Raw genomic sequence first — 16,920 nt, forward strand, 5'->3', positions numbered from 1 at the left:
CCATCCATCCATCCATCCATCCATCCATCCCATCCATCCATCCATCCATCCTATCCATCCATCCATCCATCCATCCATCCATCCATCCATTCATCCATCCCATCCATCCATCCATCCATCCATCCATCCCATCCATCCATCCATCCATCCATTCATCCATCCCATCCATCCATTCATCCATCCCATCCATCCATTCATCCATCCCATCCATCTATCCATCCCTCTCATCCATCCCTCCCATCCATCCAGTCCATACATCCCATCTATCCATCCATCCCATCCATCTACATCCCATCCATCCATCCATCCATCCATCTCATCCATTCATCTAACCCATCCATCCATTCCGTCCATCCATCCATTCACCCATCCATCCAATTTACTCATCCCACAAATATTTACTAGGTAAACTACTATGTGCTGAGCACTCTATAAAGGGATATAATCCCCACTATCTTTTCAGTAACTTTGCCTGGGTCTCTCGGGGTGTTTGGAGGGCCCACTCTCTTCTCTCTAACAGGTTAATAGTGGAAAGAGTAAGAACTGGTGTGGACAGAAGGAGGGAGAATGAGTGGGTAACTGCTGAAGGGAAGCATGGAGAAACAATTTTCTCAAATCATTCAAGATCCATTTTGTTTCTCTTATTGTTTAGGGTTTTTTTTCTACATGTAGCTCTAAGAGGGGGTGAGGATGGAACTTAGGGGTGAATGGCAGACTGCCCTGGTCCCAAGACTGTACTTTGGGCACTAGTGCTGACTCAAGGGCTGAATGTTTCAAGCTCCACCACAGACTGAATCCTGGACTGGCTACTGAGGGGCTCTGCCAGCTGCTGGCTCTGAGGTTGGCTTTGGCTCTGGGCTAGATCTATGGAATTTGGGGCCCAGGCTGCTTGCTCAGCAGCTTGTATTGATCTCCCGGGGCCTCTTTTGTCTCCTCCTCAGTGCAAGCCTCTCCTCCTCACCCCGTCTGCCTCTCAGCCTCTTCCGCTTTCCTCCCCTGTTCCTAATGAATTGAAATTTCTGAGAGCTGCCAAGGCTCTGGGAGTTTGACAAAACTGTCCTTGCTCTCTCTGCCTTTGCCCAGTCAAGGGTATCTTAGCCTAAGGTTGGAGTGATGCTGTTAGTCCCGGTGATATGATTGCATAGCAACACACAGCAGCTCGAGAGGGGAGGAGGAAGAGAAGGAGAAGGAGGGCAGGGAGGTGGGAGAGACAGAGGGAGAGTGTGCACACAGCAGCTGTCAGCATCCCTGTCTCAGGGACCTCTTTGCTGATTCACAGAGGTAGTCCAACCCCGAATCCTAGCTCCCAGTTGCCGCCTGCTCCTCAGACCTGACGGACTCAGAAGGTAGGCCACAGAGGGATGATTTTTAAGCCTTGCCCTTTTTCTGCTGGCTGAGAGGGGAAGACTGAGGGAGGGGAGGCTCCCGAGGTGATGTGTGTGTGTGCTCGCGTATGCCTGCCTGCCTGCTGCCTGCGTGTGCCTTTGGGGGAAAACTTGCATTAAAACAGACCCACAATGAAGTAGACACTGCTTTGGTTCGTAAGGGGACAGGAGAAGACGCCCAGGAATAGAAACTTAAGCAAATTTGAAAAACTAATGAATCAGAAAAAGGTCCACAGTTTGCTTCTTTAAGAGGAGAGAGGTATTGTTTGTTCTCAATGACATGCTTTTTGTCCACGGGTAGATTTCCTGGTGGGAGGGGAGGGAAGGGGTGTGGAAAGCATTTGCTGAAAAGGGAGGAGAGAGGAAACCTGGGACCTTGGAGCAGGTTCTGTGACCAAATGAGTGTGTGGTCCGCAGACAGGACACAGGAGCGCCTCTGTGGGGTAAATGGGGCTCTGACCTAGGGACCTCAGTAGAAGCATGCATCCTCATCTCTGCATTCACTTCCTGGCTCAATCTGTCTTCTCTGTTGTATTTTCACCCTTTGATTTCTTCCTTTGGTTCCCTTTCTACCCCTGTAATCAGAAAGCACCTCTGTACTCTTAAGAGCAGAGAGCTTGGAGTGCTTGGAAATCGGGCTTGACTCTCTTGAAGTCAGGCACCCCATTCCTTCTGCTCGCCTTACCTTTCCCTGGCATCAGGCCCAGTGCCCCAGCCTGAGCCTGAGGTTGTATGGGCATTTCAGGCTTGTCTTGCCTTTTGTAGGCCACCTGGGTGTTGGGTGTAAGCAGGTGGCGGGGCTGGGGCTGCGCTGAGGTGGAGTGAAGAAGGGAAGGAGAGACAGCAGCAGTGACAGCTGCCTGCTTCCAATGACAGCATGGTGCACATTGTCTGAGAGAGAACATACTTTTCCTTATGTTTACTTCTTGATTGTTCAAAACAGCAAAAACCTTTAAAAAGCTTTATTTCTAGTTCACCTGAGCTCCTAACTTTTCCAAAGGAATCCTTGTTTTTAGATGGAAGGCCCTCAGTTAAGTCACCTTGTGAAGGGCCCTCTGCTGACCCCGGATTTGGGAAGATTTGCCCTCTGGGATCTGGGTGAGGAGATGGTCCCAGACAACTCAGGGTCTTTGAAGGAACACCCCCAGGAAAAGGCCGAGCTGCAAGTAGGAGTGATAAGTGTGCTATCCCTGAAATAGAGCAAGCCTCTCTTTTCCTGGGTAGGCCAACCTCCATCCTAAAGTCCTGCTTCCTGCAAACTCTTACTGGGGGATAAAGTCACGTGGAAAGGGCTCCTCTTCCTCTGAGATTGGCTCCTCCCATCACTCCTCCCTTGTTAAGTACTCTGAGCTCTGGACGGGAATACCCTTCAGCTTCATAGTCACCCAAAAGAGGGGAGCATGGCTTGAAGCAGCAAACTTAGCAAAGGCCCAAGAGCCAGATGCAGAGAGCACATCTGGGTTGCAGCACTTCGAACCACAGACGCACAGAAGTTTCTCATGTTAATCTGCCACAGTGCCAGATAGGATATGAAACACAAGAGATATCCATCCAAACTTGCCATGGACACTCACTCAAAGGAAACCCTCCCTGCAGAAATCATAGTATGAAACTACATTCCTCCCTTACAAAGGATTCTAAACACAGCAGCAACTAAAATAGCAAGCGAGATGAATCCTTAAAGGACAGCATCTACTAAACCAATGGTTCTGAGAAAATGTTAATAGATTCTGTTTTAAAATAAGGAATAGTGTTGGTGGTGGTGGTGGGTGCATTCTGTGGTTCAATAATTTTTTTTGAAAAGGCTTTAAAACTGAATTCTCCTCTTGGAGAGTCACAATGTACATAAGCGTATTAAATATGCTGAGGACTGCTATAAATAAGTCTGTTTAATTTTGTTTAACCCAGTATATCCCAAACTGATTTGACCAGGGAATATATGGGAAACACTTTAGCATCTTGCAGACACAGTTTGGGAAACTGCTGCTGAAAAAAAAAAAAAAGGCTGAAAGAAATTGTCACATGGGGGAAAAAACTTTTCAGATAATCTAGCCCAAAGCTGCATTTTTTAATATGAAAAGGATTAAAATGTTAATCAGATTTTTCTTTTTCTGAAAAGCCGATGAGTATCTGAGAGAGTGGAATCTTTCTCTTCTAATTCTCAGTCTTCTGTGCCCAACTGCTGCTTGCTTCTCCAGCAGGTTTTCTAACGTGAAACTAGTTCCAGGAAAATGAGGCACATTTGAGCAATAAATAATCTCATCAGTTTGAGTGCAGCATTTATATCTTATACGTTTCCCTTAGTATTTTATTTCTGAAAACTATGAATTTTCCTTTAAGCATGGGATTTGTTGCATTCTCTTAATGTAGTTTGAAAAATTTTACACGTTCAAAGAGGTATAAAGAATAGTATAATGAAAATCAGGTTACCGACCACTTGGCTTAAGGAGAAAGCATTACCAGTAGAGACAAAACCCTCTGTCTATGCAAAATTCTCTCCTTCCCTCCCTCTCTCCAAAGTAACCCCTCTCCTAGATTTGGTGTTTATTGTTCTCATGCATTTATTTATAGTTTTACTACATGTGACTGTGTCTTAAAACAGCATCTACCACTGATTTATATGTCTTAAAAATTTATCAGTGGTCTGAATTCTCCAATTTTTTTTCCTGTTCAGTGCTATATTTGTGAACATCATCCATGTGGTGCCATGTGGCTCTAGTTTACTCTTTTTTTTTTTTTTTACTATTGTATACCATTCCATTTACTGAATATGCCATGATTTACTTATCTATTCTGTTGTTTATGGCCAATTAGGCTGCTTCCAATTTTTAGCTCACAGTTAGAGCTCTATGATCATTCTCGGGTAAATATTCTTTTTTTAAAAAATTTTTTATGGGTCATTTTTTTTTTTTTGTATTTTTCTGAAGCTGGAAACAGGGAGAGACAGTTAGACAGACTCCCGCATGCGCCCGACCGGGATCCACCGGGCACGCCCACCAGGGGGCGATGCTCTGCCCACCAGGGGGCGATGCTCTGCCCCTCCCGGGCGTCACTCTGCCGCGACCAGAGCCACTCCAGCGCCTGGGACAGAGGCCAAGGAGCCATCCCCAGCGCCCGGGCCATCTCCGCTCCAATGGAGCCTTGGCTGCGGGAGGGGAAGAGAGAGACAGAGAGGAAGGAGAGGGGGAGGGGTGGAGAAGCAGATGGGCGCTTCTCCTGTGTGCCCTGGCCAGGAATCGAACCTGGGTCCCCCGCATGCCAGGCCGATGCTCTACCACTGAGCCAACCGGCCAGGGCCTCGGGTAAATATTCTTATGTGACGGTTGCTATCCGGTTTGTATCTAGGAGAAAATTGTCCCATCACAGGGTCTGAGAATCTTCATCTTTGGTAGATATCATCCAATTGCTCTCCCAAATGGTTTACTGACTTGCACTTCATCCAGCAGTGTTTAAAAATTTCAAATGTAGTGCATTAACTGACTCTTAGAATAAATTCTCCCTTAGGGATATGTCTCTGCTTTTGTCACTAGAAAATAAATTTTATTTCTTAGAATTGCTTAACGTCTCATAACTCCTCAGGAACACATTTCATTGTTTCCATTTGTAAATGAGAGGGTTGGCCTAGATAATCTCTAAGATCCTTCTAGTTTGACAATCTAAGTTGCCATGATTTATTCTTAAGTGACAGCAACTGGAGCAGAACCTTGGTTTTTGGCTACATTGCAGGAATTATTTTAGGAACACATACCAAGGTTCAGTACCAATGAAATATGTTTCTCATCTCTTTGCGCCATGCTGTCAGGTAGAAAGGCAGTCCTGTGAGAGAGAGGCCCATCACGCGGCATTACCTTGGATTGGAGAGCCCACAGGGAGGGATGTCTCCTTCCCACTGCCCTGTTCCTTCCCTAGCCTCTTTGATTTAGAAATCTTCCTTATGTATGTTTTTTCTCCCAAGAGTAATAAATGCTTGTTGTAAATATATATATATATTCATATATATATATATTCATATATATATATTCCTTGTGTGTGCATACACGTACACAAAGTTTATAATATCATTATAATATCAAAAGGAGACTTCCCCTCATACAACTCTCCAGAAATAATGTCACTAAACAGTTTTATGTGTCCTTGAAGACTTTCTTTCTGTGCACACAACACAAATAATTTTTTTCAAAAGGTCTTTTTTATTTTTTTTTACAAAATTGGAGTTTTAACATATTATTCTGACACTACTTTTCTTTTGTTTAAAATATATACCTTCAGCTCCTATTCAAATAAGTGCATACAGATCTACCTCTTTTTTTTTTTTTTTTTAAAGAAAGACTATTGATTTTAGAGAGAGGAGAAAGAGAAGGCGGGGGGGGGGTGGAGGAGCAGGAAGTTTCAACTCAGTTGTGTCCCCTATGTGCCTTGACTGGACAAAGCCCAGGAATTTGAACCGGTGACCTCCACATTCCAGGTGGACGCTTTATCCACTGCGCCGCCACAGGCCAGGCCAGATCTACCTCTTTGAAGCAGCTGCATGATATTCCATTGTGCCAGTGGCTACTGTAACAGATGAGGTTTGAGTACTTATTACATGTCAGAAACTATAAATTAGCTTCTTGCAACAGGGCTCTGAGGTAAGTCATTTCGTTATCCCTGTGTTACAGATGCAGGGAGTGAAGCACAGTGAGGTCAGGGAGCTTGTCCCAACCTGTGCTGCTAAGTGGCAGAGCCAGGATGAAAATCTGAGCCCGCACCTCTAACTATCATGCTGTGCCATCTCTCTGACATATTCCACTGAACTAGTTCCCTGTGGATGGACATTTGAGCTGATTGCAGAGTCTTGCTATTGCAAACAATAGTGCAGGATACATATTCCTTCACTTCTGCAAGTATTTCTGTAGGATAGGTTCTTAGACTTTGCTAGTTTAGAGGTGAAAAAGCTAATTTATTCATTCAAAAATATTTACTGAGCTCTGAGGCAATAGGGAAACTCTGAGGTCAGACTAGGGCAGTGGTCGGCAAACTCATTAGTCTATAGAGCCAAATATCAACACTACAATGATTGAAATTTCTTTTGAGAGCCAATTTTTTTAAACTTAAACTATATAGGTGGTATATTCCTTATCGAGGTAGCGCCCGCATGTGGTATTTTGTGGAAGAGCCGCATTCAAGGGGCCAAAGAGCCGCATGTGGCCTGCGAGCCAGTTTGCCGACCACTGGACTAGGGGGATTGACTAGAATTTTACTTCTAATATGTCCTGAGAAGGTCATTTAAATGTTCTGTAGAGTTAGCCCACTGGGTGATACCGCAGATTGCAGACGCACTGCACTCTGTCCATTCTCAATTGCTCATGTTTTTACCTGGGTAGTAGCATGACTGAGTCAGCTTTTGGTGGCCCATAGCCAAAAATCTTCTCTACTTGCTAGGGGTCAGTGAGTATAATGCCTCAGAGCCAGGGTTGTAGAAATTACAGAGGTAGAATAGAGTAGAACTGGTATTCTGGAACATACCTGCCTAGACACGAATCTCAGCTTCTCAGCTCATACTCACAATATCACTTTTAAAAGTTTACTTACTGCTTCTTTGCTGTTTCATGAGCTTATGTGACTTGATGTATATATACCCATTAGTTAATATATGTGAAACATGGAATGCAGTAAGTTTAACTGTTATTATGTATTTAGCTATAGAAAGGCTGCTATACCAATCTTTCCATAAAACAGTTAAAGATATCCATGGCTTTTTTGTGAAGAGTGGGGAAAGAGAGAGAAAAAATTTGTTAAATAGCTAATATATTCACATGGTTTAATACTCTAAAGGTACAAAAGAATAGTCTGTAAAAACTACAACTCCTAAAACAAACAAACAAACAAAAAACTACAACTCCTGTTGGTGACACAGGGCTTTTGTGGGTATGGGTAGGTATTCTAATTCTCAACCTGAGCAGTGACTATACGGGGATTTGTTTTATAATAATTTAATATACTTTACACATGTTTTATATACTTTTTTGCAACTATATTATATTTCTGTGTTGAAAAGAGGGAAAATCCCAAAGGAATGGAGAGAATTCTCCTACCTCTTTCTAGTAGCCACTCAATTCCCTTCTCCAAAGGCAATCAATTAATAGGTTCTTTTGTAATACTACGAAAGATATTTTATTGTATATATAAGCACATATTTTCCTTTTTTCTTAATTAAAAAATTAAAGATTATATTTATTGATTTTAGAGAGGATAGAGAGAGAGAATGCGGGAAGGGGGAGCAAGAAGCATCAACTCATGGCAGTTGCTTCTCGTATGTGCCCTGACCAGGAAAGCCTGAGCTTTTGAACCAGTGACCATGCATTCCAAGTTAGTGCCCTATCCACTGTGCCAGCACAGGTCAGGAGCACATATTTTCCTTTATTTACACAAATATAAACTAACCACCTTATTTTTTTCTTGTTTCCTTTATACTTAAAAATAAATCATAAATCTTGAGAGTTCTTAATTCTGTTTTCTTTTCTTTTTTTTTTTCCGCATTTTTCTGAAGCTGGAAACGGGGAGGCAGTCAGACAGACTCCCGCATGTGCCCGACCGGGATCCACCCGGCACGCCCACGAGGAGCGATGCTCTGCCCATCTTGGGGCGTCGCTCTGTTGCAATCAGAGCCATTCTAGCACCTGAGCCAGAGGCCACAAAGCCATCCCCAGCGCCCAGGCCATCTTTGCTCCAATCGGAGCCTTGGCTGCGGGAGGGGAAGAGAGAGACAGAGAGGAAGGAGAGGGGGAGGGGTGGAGAAGCAGATGGGTGCTTCTCCTGTGTGCCCTGGCCGGGAATCGAACCTGGGACCTCCGCACGCCAGGCCAATGCTCTACCACTGAGCAAACCGGCCAGGGCCCTTAATTCTGTTTTTAATAGAGGTATAGAATTCCATTGTATGACTACACAATTATTTATTTAACTAGTCCTCTAGTAGTGGACATTTAGGTTGTTGCAGGTTGCTTTTTTTTTCTTTTCCAGGTCAAACCTTCCTTCAAATGCTAACATTCTGCATGAATCATTTCTTAGAAATGCAAGGAAATATGTATATCCAAAATCTTTCTTTATTACTCCTGGGATTTGTACCTACAAAGTTGAAGTCCTATACACTTACCTAATTGGAGTTCAATTTAATAAATCAACTTAGAAAACATTCTCTGAGTGCCTGTTCTGTGCCTGACACTGTGCAAAAAATCATGTGGGATAGAAATAAGTATCAGATATGGACCTTGTCTTCCATAAGCCAACAATCTTGCTTTCATGCTGAAATCCTGGTACTTTCCACATGTTTTTAAAGCTTTTATCTCTGTCCAAGAGAAACAAAATGCCTCCCCACCCCCAACCACTCCAGTGGAATATTCCTAGGGGCAAAAAGCCACAGGAACCCCTAGAGGAGAACACAGAAGAGTTTGTTCCACTCTCAAAGAATCCTGCACACTACTCCATGCTACCAAATCTTCTTTCACACCTTAGATCAAAAGCATCTCTTCCATAAATACATCCTTAATCCTTTCAATTTAAGGTGAACAGTTCCTCCTCTGTGACCTCTCATTGCAGGTTTTCTGTGTCTCATTTTAGGTGCAAATCATTTCCTCCCTTAAGTTATACCTTTTTTTGTTTATATGTCTTATTTCCTACACTTGACCAGTTGTAGACCAAGTTGGATTCATCTGTAATTCCACACAGTCTCTACAAATCGGAAGAGGAATAGGAAGAGAATCAGTACATACAGGTGGTAATTTGGGACAGGATGCAGACAGAGAGACAGAAAGAACTTCTGTGTTAAACAAAGACCACTGGCCTGGAGTCAGGAAGTCCAGGTTCACTGTGTCTCTGCATCTTCATCTCTCAGATGGGATCATGATTCTGGCTGGGCCAACCTTACCACGTTGCACTGAGGATCAAGAAAGACAGTATAGTAGGATCCAAAAGCATGCCATACAAATACAGGGGATGCTAATGTCTTTGTGGCAACACTTAAACATTAGCGTTTTCAAGATTAGCAAATGGAGGTCTAGAGAGGTGCAATGGCTTGAGGTCACAGTCAGTGTGGCAAAGTCTGAAAATAGCTGAGGATAGTCATGCTAGGACCGGAAGGAGCGTATTTCTGCCTGCGTTGGGACTCAAAAATCCAAGTTCTCTAACTCCTGGGTTTGTTTTATTTTTGTTCATGAATGATCAACTGGGCATCAGGTCAGGAAGTTGATCTGTCAAGAGGTAAATCTCAAAAGAGATAGTTGGTGATATAAGAAATATACCTGGCCACTAAAAATGTAGGAGAAAAGTTAAGCATTTTCCTAATTAAGGACATACAAAGTAATCTTCAAGATGCATTTTCAGTTACAAATTTGGCAAAGATGTTGTGAAAATAAGATTATTTCACTGTTGGCAAATATTCTGGAAAACTGGCACTTTCGGACGTTACTGGTAGTCGTATAAAATGATCTACCTTTTTTCCTAGAGCAATTGAGAGATATGCATCACAACCTGAAATTGGTTCATAGCCTTTGATCCAGGAATTCTCACTTCTAGGAAATTATACCAAGGAAAGAATTACAAATAGGCACATGGCTGTTCATTGCAGTGTGATTTATATCTAATGTTACGATATGTTCGATCAATGAAATAGCATACAACAATGATTATAGCTAACAATTATTTAGCAGTATATACTATTTCCAGACACTATGCTAAGTTATTTAAACACATTATTAATTTTAATCAGAACAATTCTATGAGAGAAGTATTGTTGTCATCCCCATTTTGCTGGTGAGGACACTGAAGTTCAGAGAGGTGAACTTGTACCAAGCCACACTGTTAATAGGTTGAATAGTATGAATTTGACTCTAGGTCTGTCTGATGCCAAAGCCCATGGCCTCAACCACAGTGCTCTATTGCTTTTGCTGCCATTAGAAAATCATATTTTAGAAGAATAGTTAGTGATATTCTAAAATGATTGTGATATAATTGGAAAACAAAAAAAGCACAATACAAAATTATATAGATGTCACATGATGACAATTTTATTTTTAAAGTGTGTGTACCTTTACCTGTGGTGGTGGTGCAGTGGCCCTGGGCTTGCCCTGTCAAGCATACACAAGAAACAACTATGAGTTGATGCTTCCCACCCACCCCCAACACTCTCTCTCTCTCTCTCTCTCTCTCTCTCTCTCTCTCTCTCTCTCTTCTGTCTAAAACAGTAGCCCCCAACCTTTTTTGGGCCACGGACCGGTTTAATGTCAGAAAATATTTTTACGGACCAGCCTTTAGGGTGAGACAGATAAATGCACAAAATAAAATTATGCAACCGGCATAAAAACTGTGGTATTTTTAAATATAATTGTTTAACTTACAAGACAAGTGTCAAGAGTGAGTCTTAGACGGATGTAACATAGGGAATCTGGTCATTTTTAAAAAATAAAACATCGTTCAGACTTAAATATAAATAAAACAGAAATAATGTAAGTTATTTACTCTTTCTCTGCGGACCAGTACTGGTCCGCGGCCCGGGGGTTGGGGGCCACTGGTCTAAAATAAGTAAATAAAATCTTTAAAAATTTTTTAAATAAAGTGCATGCCTATATTTTTCATCAAAAAACTATGAAAGACTTTATATCTGTTAGTAAAGCTTTTATCTGGGTGGATCCATTTTAGGTTGGTTTTGTGTCCTTACGATTTTTTGTGTTTTCCAGTTTTTCTATAAAGAACATGAGTTACTTGTGTAATTGGGAAAAATGAAAATGTTAATATAAAAAGAGGTCTGAAAGCAAGCTTTTTGTAGCTTCATTCTTCATTCATTCATGGCAATACTTCATTTTTATCTGAGGTACTAATTCCTTTATGTTAGCATTGGATCAGAAGGCAGCCATCTTTTCAACCATTCTTTCAGGAATCTCTTTGGGGATTAGGAGCTATGTAGCTGTGTAATCTCTACGGAATGTGACTATAAGAAAGTGACCATGTCTTGGCCACTGTGTATAGACGACTGGATAAAGAAGATGTGACACATATACACTATGGAATACTACTCAGCCATAAGAAATGATGACATCAGATCATTTACAGCAAAATGGTGGGATCTTGATAACATTATAAGGAGTGAAATAAGTAAATCAGAAAAAAACAAGAACTACATGATTCCATACATTAGTGGAACATAAAAATGAGACTAAGAGACATGGACAAGAGTGTGGTGGTTACCAGGGGTGGGGGGAGGGAGGACATGGGAGGGAGGGAGGGAGAGAGTTAGGGGGAGGGGGAGGGGCACAGAGAACTAGATAGAGGGTGGCGGAGGACAATCTGACTTTGGGCGAGGGGTACGCAACATAATTTAATGACAAAATAACCTAGACATGTTTTCTTTGAATATATGTACCCTGATTTATTAATGTCATCCCATTACCATTAATAAAAATTTATTTAAAAAAAAAAAAAAAGAAAGTGACCATAGCCTGGCCGGGAGGTGGCGCAGTGGATAGAGTGTCAGACTGGGATGCGGAAGGAACCAGGTTCGAGACCCCAAGGTCGCCAGCTTGAGCACGGGCTCATCTGGTGTGAACAAAAAAAAGCTCACCAGCTTGGACCCAGGGTCACAAGCAAGGGGTTGCTCAGTCTGCTGAAGGCCCACAGTCAGGGCATATGTGAGAAAGCAATCAATGAACAACTAAGGTGTTGCAATGAAAAACTGATGATTGATGCTTCTCATCTCTTTCCGTTCCTGTCTGTCTGTCCCTGTCTATCCCTCTCTCTGACTCTCCCTCTGTCTCTGAAATTAAAAAAAAAAAAGTGGCCATAAATATTTTCACTTTCATGATCTGTAATAGTTCCCAATGTTTGAACCATGGAACCCTGAGGGGGAGGGGAGGGCAGTTAATGCGAGACATCTAAATATCTTTAGGCCAGGGGTCCCCAAACTTTTTACACAGGGGGCCAGTTCACTGTCTCTCAGACCGTTGGAGGGCCGGACTATAAAAAAAAAATATGAACAAATTCCTATGCACACTGCACATATCTTATTTTAAAGTAAAAAAACAAAACGGGAACAAATACAATATTTAAAATAAAGAACAAGTAAATTTAAATCAACAAACTGACCAATATTTCAATGGGAACTATGCTCCTCTCACTGACCACCAATGAAAGAGGTACCCTTCCAGAAGTGCGGCGGGGGCCGGATAAATGGCCTAAGGGGGCCGCATGTGGCCCGCGGGCTGTAGTTTGGGGACCCCTGCTTTAGGCCCTGGCCGGTTGGCTCAGTGGTAGAGCGTCGGCCTGGCATGCAGAGGTCCTGGGTTCGATTCCCAGCCAGGGCACACAGGAGAAGCGCCCATCTGCTTCTCCACCCCTCCCTCTTTCCTTCCTCTCTGTCTCTCTCTTCCCCTCCCGCAGCCAAGGCTCCATTGGAGCAAAGATGGCCCGGGCGCTGGGGATAGCTCCTTGGCCTCTGCCCCAGGCGCTAGAGTGGCCCTGGTTGCAACAGAGCGACGCCTCAGATGGGCAGAGCATCGCCCCCTGGTAGGCAGAGCGTCGCCCCCTGGTGGGCGTGCCGGGTGGATCCTGGTCAGGCGCATGCGGGAGTCTGTCTGACTGTCTCCCGTTTCCAGCTTCAGAAAAATACAAAATAATAATAATAATAATAATAATAATAAATAAATATCTTTAAATGGATAAGTGTTTTTCTTAATTGTATGTTCTAAAAGTACAGCTAGTATTATGAGTGGGTGAAGTGATATATTTTTTCAAATCTTAAGAAGAGACATTTTCTTACAACTAAAATATTGGGTACCATTTAAATAGAGAGTAAAAATGGTGGTTATTTAATCATCAGCATCAGGAATTAAAGATGCTCATTTCCTGCCCTTTGGATCAGGGCTTGCCTGTCTTTGCCCAGCACTAAAATACGTTGCTTTTATCGTTCGCAAGGATTATATTGGCTATCCATTCCCATCACAATGCTGTACATTCACTAAGCTGTCAATTGGTTTAAACATCAACTTTTACTTGTATCTTCCTTTTCTAAGCTTAGTTCCTAACATGTGTCTCATGTATAGCTTATGGAACACTGTCCTCACCCCTACCACACAAAATTTGCCTTCTCTCTCTTACTGTTGGTGACATTATCCACCTAGCATCCAAATTAGAAACCTTTGAGTCCTTCACTCCCATCACCCTTCATTTTACATTCAATTGATCATGGAGTCCAGTGTCTTTTACCTCTTCAGTGTGTCTCAAAGCCATGCTCTCTGCTCCATCCTCACCACAACTACCTGCTTATTATAACAGCTTATCTGGAAGTATCGTTTCACAAGGCAGCCAGAGGGCTTGTTCTAAAATGTAAATATGCTTGGCCTGACCTGTGGTGGCGCAGTGGATCAAGCGTCTACCTGGAACACTTGAAGTCACCATTTCAAAACCCTGGGCTTGCCTGGTCAAGGCACATATGGGAGTTGATGCTTCCTGCTCCTCCCCCCTTCTCTCTCTCTCTCTCTCTCTCTCTCTCTCTCTCTCTTTCTCTCTGTCTCTCTTCTCTAAAATGAATAAATAAATAAAAAATAATTAAAAATAAATAAAAAAAAATAAAATGCAAATATGCTTATGTCATTCCCTGGCTTAAAGTCTTCAGTGCCTCCATGTTATCTGCAAGACAAAGTCCAGAATACTCAGAATACTCTGCTTGTGATTCAAGACATGACCCAATCTGGCCACAACCTCATTTTCCAACTTCATCTGCTACTTCCTACAAAGCACCTACCTTGTATTCTGGTCACATCATACATTTTATTTTCATGCTGTTTGGAATGTTCTTTTTTTGTTTTATCTCCTCTGTTAAATGGCAATCCAATTTCTATTTCATGACTCACTGCAAGTATATTTCCTCTAGAGACACTGTTCCTGACCTGACCAGGTAGAACTCACCTCATCTATCCCTTTACTCCATCCCATCAATATTTCTAATGCATGTAACACTTTATGGCCTGGTTTGCCTCATGTGAGGGAAGCCAGGGAGGCCCACAGGAAAGTTCACATCTCTCTATATGTGAACTCAAGGGGCAGGCTCCATGCATTTTTCATCTCTGTGCCTCTTAAACTTTAGCCACACTGAACTTATTGTTATTTGAACACACTAAATTTTTTTTGTGACATCCACATTTGCACAAGTGGATCCCTCTTCTGGGAATGTCCCTCTCCCTTTCTCCCCTTCTCTGCAAAGGCAAGCATCTACTTATCCTTTAAGACTCACCTCATGGATGGTCCTGGGGGGTATTATGCTACGTGAATAATCCAGTCAGAGAAATATATATATACCATATGATTTTAGTTCTTTGTGGAATCTAGTGAAGAAATAAACAAACAAAAATAGAAACAGACTCATAGATATAGAGAAGAGACTGACAGCTGTCAGAGGGGAGAGGGTGGGGAGCTGGGTGAAAAAGATGAAGGGATTAAGTAAAAAAAAATACCTCATAGACACAGACAAGAGTATGGTGATTACCAGAGAGAAAGGGACATAAGGGCAGGTAAGAGGGGGTACAGAGGGGTAAGTAGTGACAGAAGGAGATTTGACTTGGGGTAGTGAATACACAGTACAATATACAGATGATACAGAATCGCACACCTGAGAACTATATACTTTTATTAACCAGTGTCACCCCAATAAGTTAAATAAAAATATATTTTAAAGACTTACCTCAAATGCAGTCTCTCTGAAATCTTTGCATGTTCTTGGGTAAAGTTAGTTGTTTTCCACTCTATGCTCCCCTACCCTCTGGTCTATCTTTAATTATAGCATTTGCCACATAAGCAGTTTATTATGATTATCAGCTTACATAACTGCCCCCCTCCCCCATCCCCATCCCTAGGCTGTGAGATCTCAGACAATAAATGATCTTGGTGTTTCTAGCACAAAACATAATAGATAGACAACAAATACTCCCTTGATTAATAACTAAAGTCTTCTATGGTACATGGTTCTCTGGGAAAATTTAGTTAGGTCAGTAAACTTTGAATACTTATTTACCTAAGTATGGTGGCATCTCTGGGTATGTGCTAGATTCATAGGCCTTTTCTAGGTCTTTTTTTTTCATTTTTTTTAGAGAGGAGAGAGAGAGAGAGAGGAGAGAGAGAGAGACAGAGAGAGAGAAGGGGGGAGGAGCTGGAAGCATCAACTCCCATATGTGCCTTGACCAGGCAAGCCCAGGGTTTCGAACCGGCGACCTCAGCATTTCCAGGTCAACGCTTTATCCACTGTGCCACCACAGGTCAGGCATTTCTCTAGGTCTTGACTCTAAATCTTCCTCTGTTACTCTTCCAGGAGCTTATGCTCAACAGTTGGTGCACTGCCTATCCTCACCCCACATGAGCCTTGGTTCTGATGCAACCTATGGTCATGCAGGGATGTCCTTACACCTTCCCACGATGTCATGAGTGGCGGGCAGCTGACCAGTTCCATCTCAGCAGCAGCCTTCGAAGCGCCTGCCCCCAGTTTCCGGTAAGAGATCAACAGCAAAAAAAGACCTGAGGAGAAAAGATGCAGACAGGATCTGTGTGTCCATGTTTCTTAAGGCTCAGGGGCACTCTCAGTACATATGAAACCCTTTGGATAGCACAAGGCCTCCTTCTGGTCTGTTTCTGGTCACTCTTGAGACCTTTTATGGGAGACATGGAGCAAGAAAGTATATTGGGCTGGGCAAGCCAAAGGGCCCGCAATGACTGAGGGAGCTGGTTCCCTGTTAACCTCCTAAGAGGGTTCCAGAAGAGGGTATTCCTGCAGGGCATGGCTTAGGACAAGGCAGGACCTTTATTTGCCTTTACTGTTCTGTGGCATACCTTATATTCTGCACCTGAAGAATGTTCTCTCTTCTTCCATTTTCTTATCTCAAGTCCCTAGTGTTACTTGAAGCTCCTGGCTCAGCCCCACTGAGAATCGCCTGAGTCACAAAGAAGATTTAACAAAGAGTAACAAAGGAAGATTTAGAGTCTCATACTTGCCTCTCCTCTCTCTCCCTTCCCCTAGGAGTGTAGTTGTGGTACTATGTGTGCCTGCCCATGTCTGTTGGCAGGTAAGCAGACGATGTGTGAGAGGCAGCAACCCTGAGAGGGAAGCCAGGGAGGCCCACAGGAAAGTTGAGTGGAAAGAGGGAAGCATAGGCATATTTTTGCTTGCCCTACAGTGTTCTGGGGTCCACAGGCCATGGGAATGTGACAAAGTATGATGTCTTCTAGTTTCTCACAGGTAGGCTGCTGTACTGAGTCACTGCTGGGGGTGCAGACAGCAGATGAATATACAGAAAGGAGGAAGGGAGGGAGGTAGGTGGTGTGGATGGAGAATGTGAGTGCTGGTTAGACCATTTTGGGGGAGAACAGGAAGGGGGAGTCACGGTCCAGAGAGGCATAAGATCCAGATTCTCCTGAGCTATTATCCCCATATCTAGCTACAGAGAAAGGGCTGCATCTAATATGTTCTTTTTTTTTTTTTTCTTCAGAGAAAGAGAGGGATAGACAGGGACAGACAGACAGG

The 16,920-nt window shown here is 42.9% G+C and overlaps 1 protein-coding gene across 1 annotated transcript in view; it reads left to right on the top strand.

Annotated features, from left to right (window-relative positions):
• Nucleotides 1-1,249: 1,249 nt before the first annotated feature.
• The window catches only part of DRP2 (dystrophin related protein 2), a 49,641-nt gene continuing 33,970 nt past the window's right edge, over nucleotides 1,250-16,920 (top strand). Inside the window, exons 1-2 of the mRNA XM_066249864.1 lie at nucleotides 1,250-1,346; nucleotides 15,715-15,891. Of these exons, the coding sequence (XP_066105961.1) occupies nucleotides 15,775-15,891 (117 nt within the window). The 5' untranslated portion in view covers nucleotides 1,250-1,346; nucleotides 15,715-15,774. The remainder of the gene's footprint in view (nucleotides 1,347-15,714; nucleotides 15,892-16,920) is intronic.

This window comes from Saccopteryx bilineata, chromosome X, assembly GCF_036850765.1.
Source record: "Saccopteryx bilineata isolate mSacBil1 chromosome X, mSacBil1_pri_phased_curated, whole genome shotgun sequence".
Lineage (NCBI taxonomy): Eukaryota > Metazoa > Chordata > Mammalia > Chiroptera > Emballonuridae > Saccopteryx > Saccopteryx bilineata.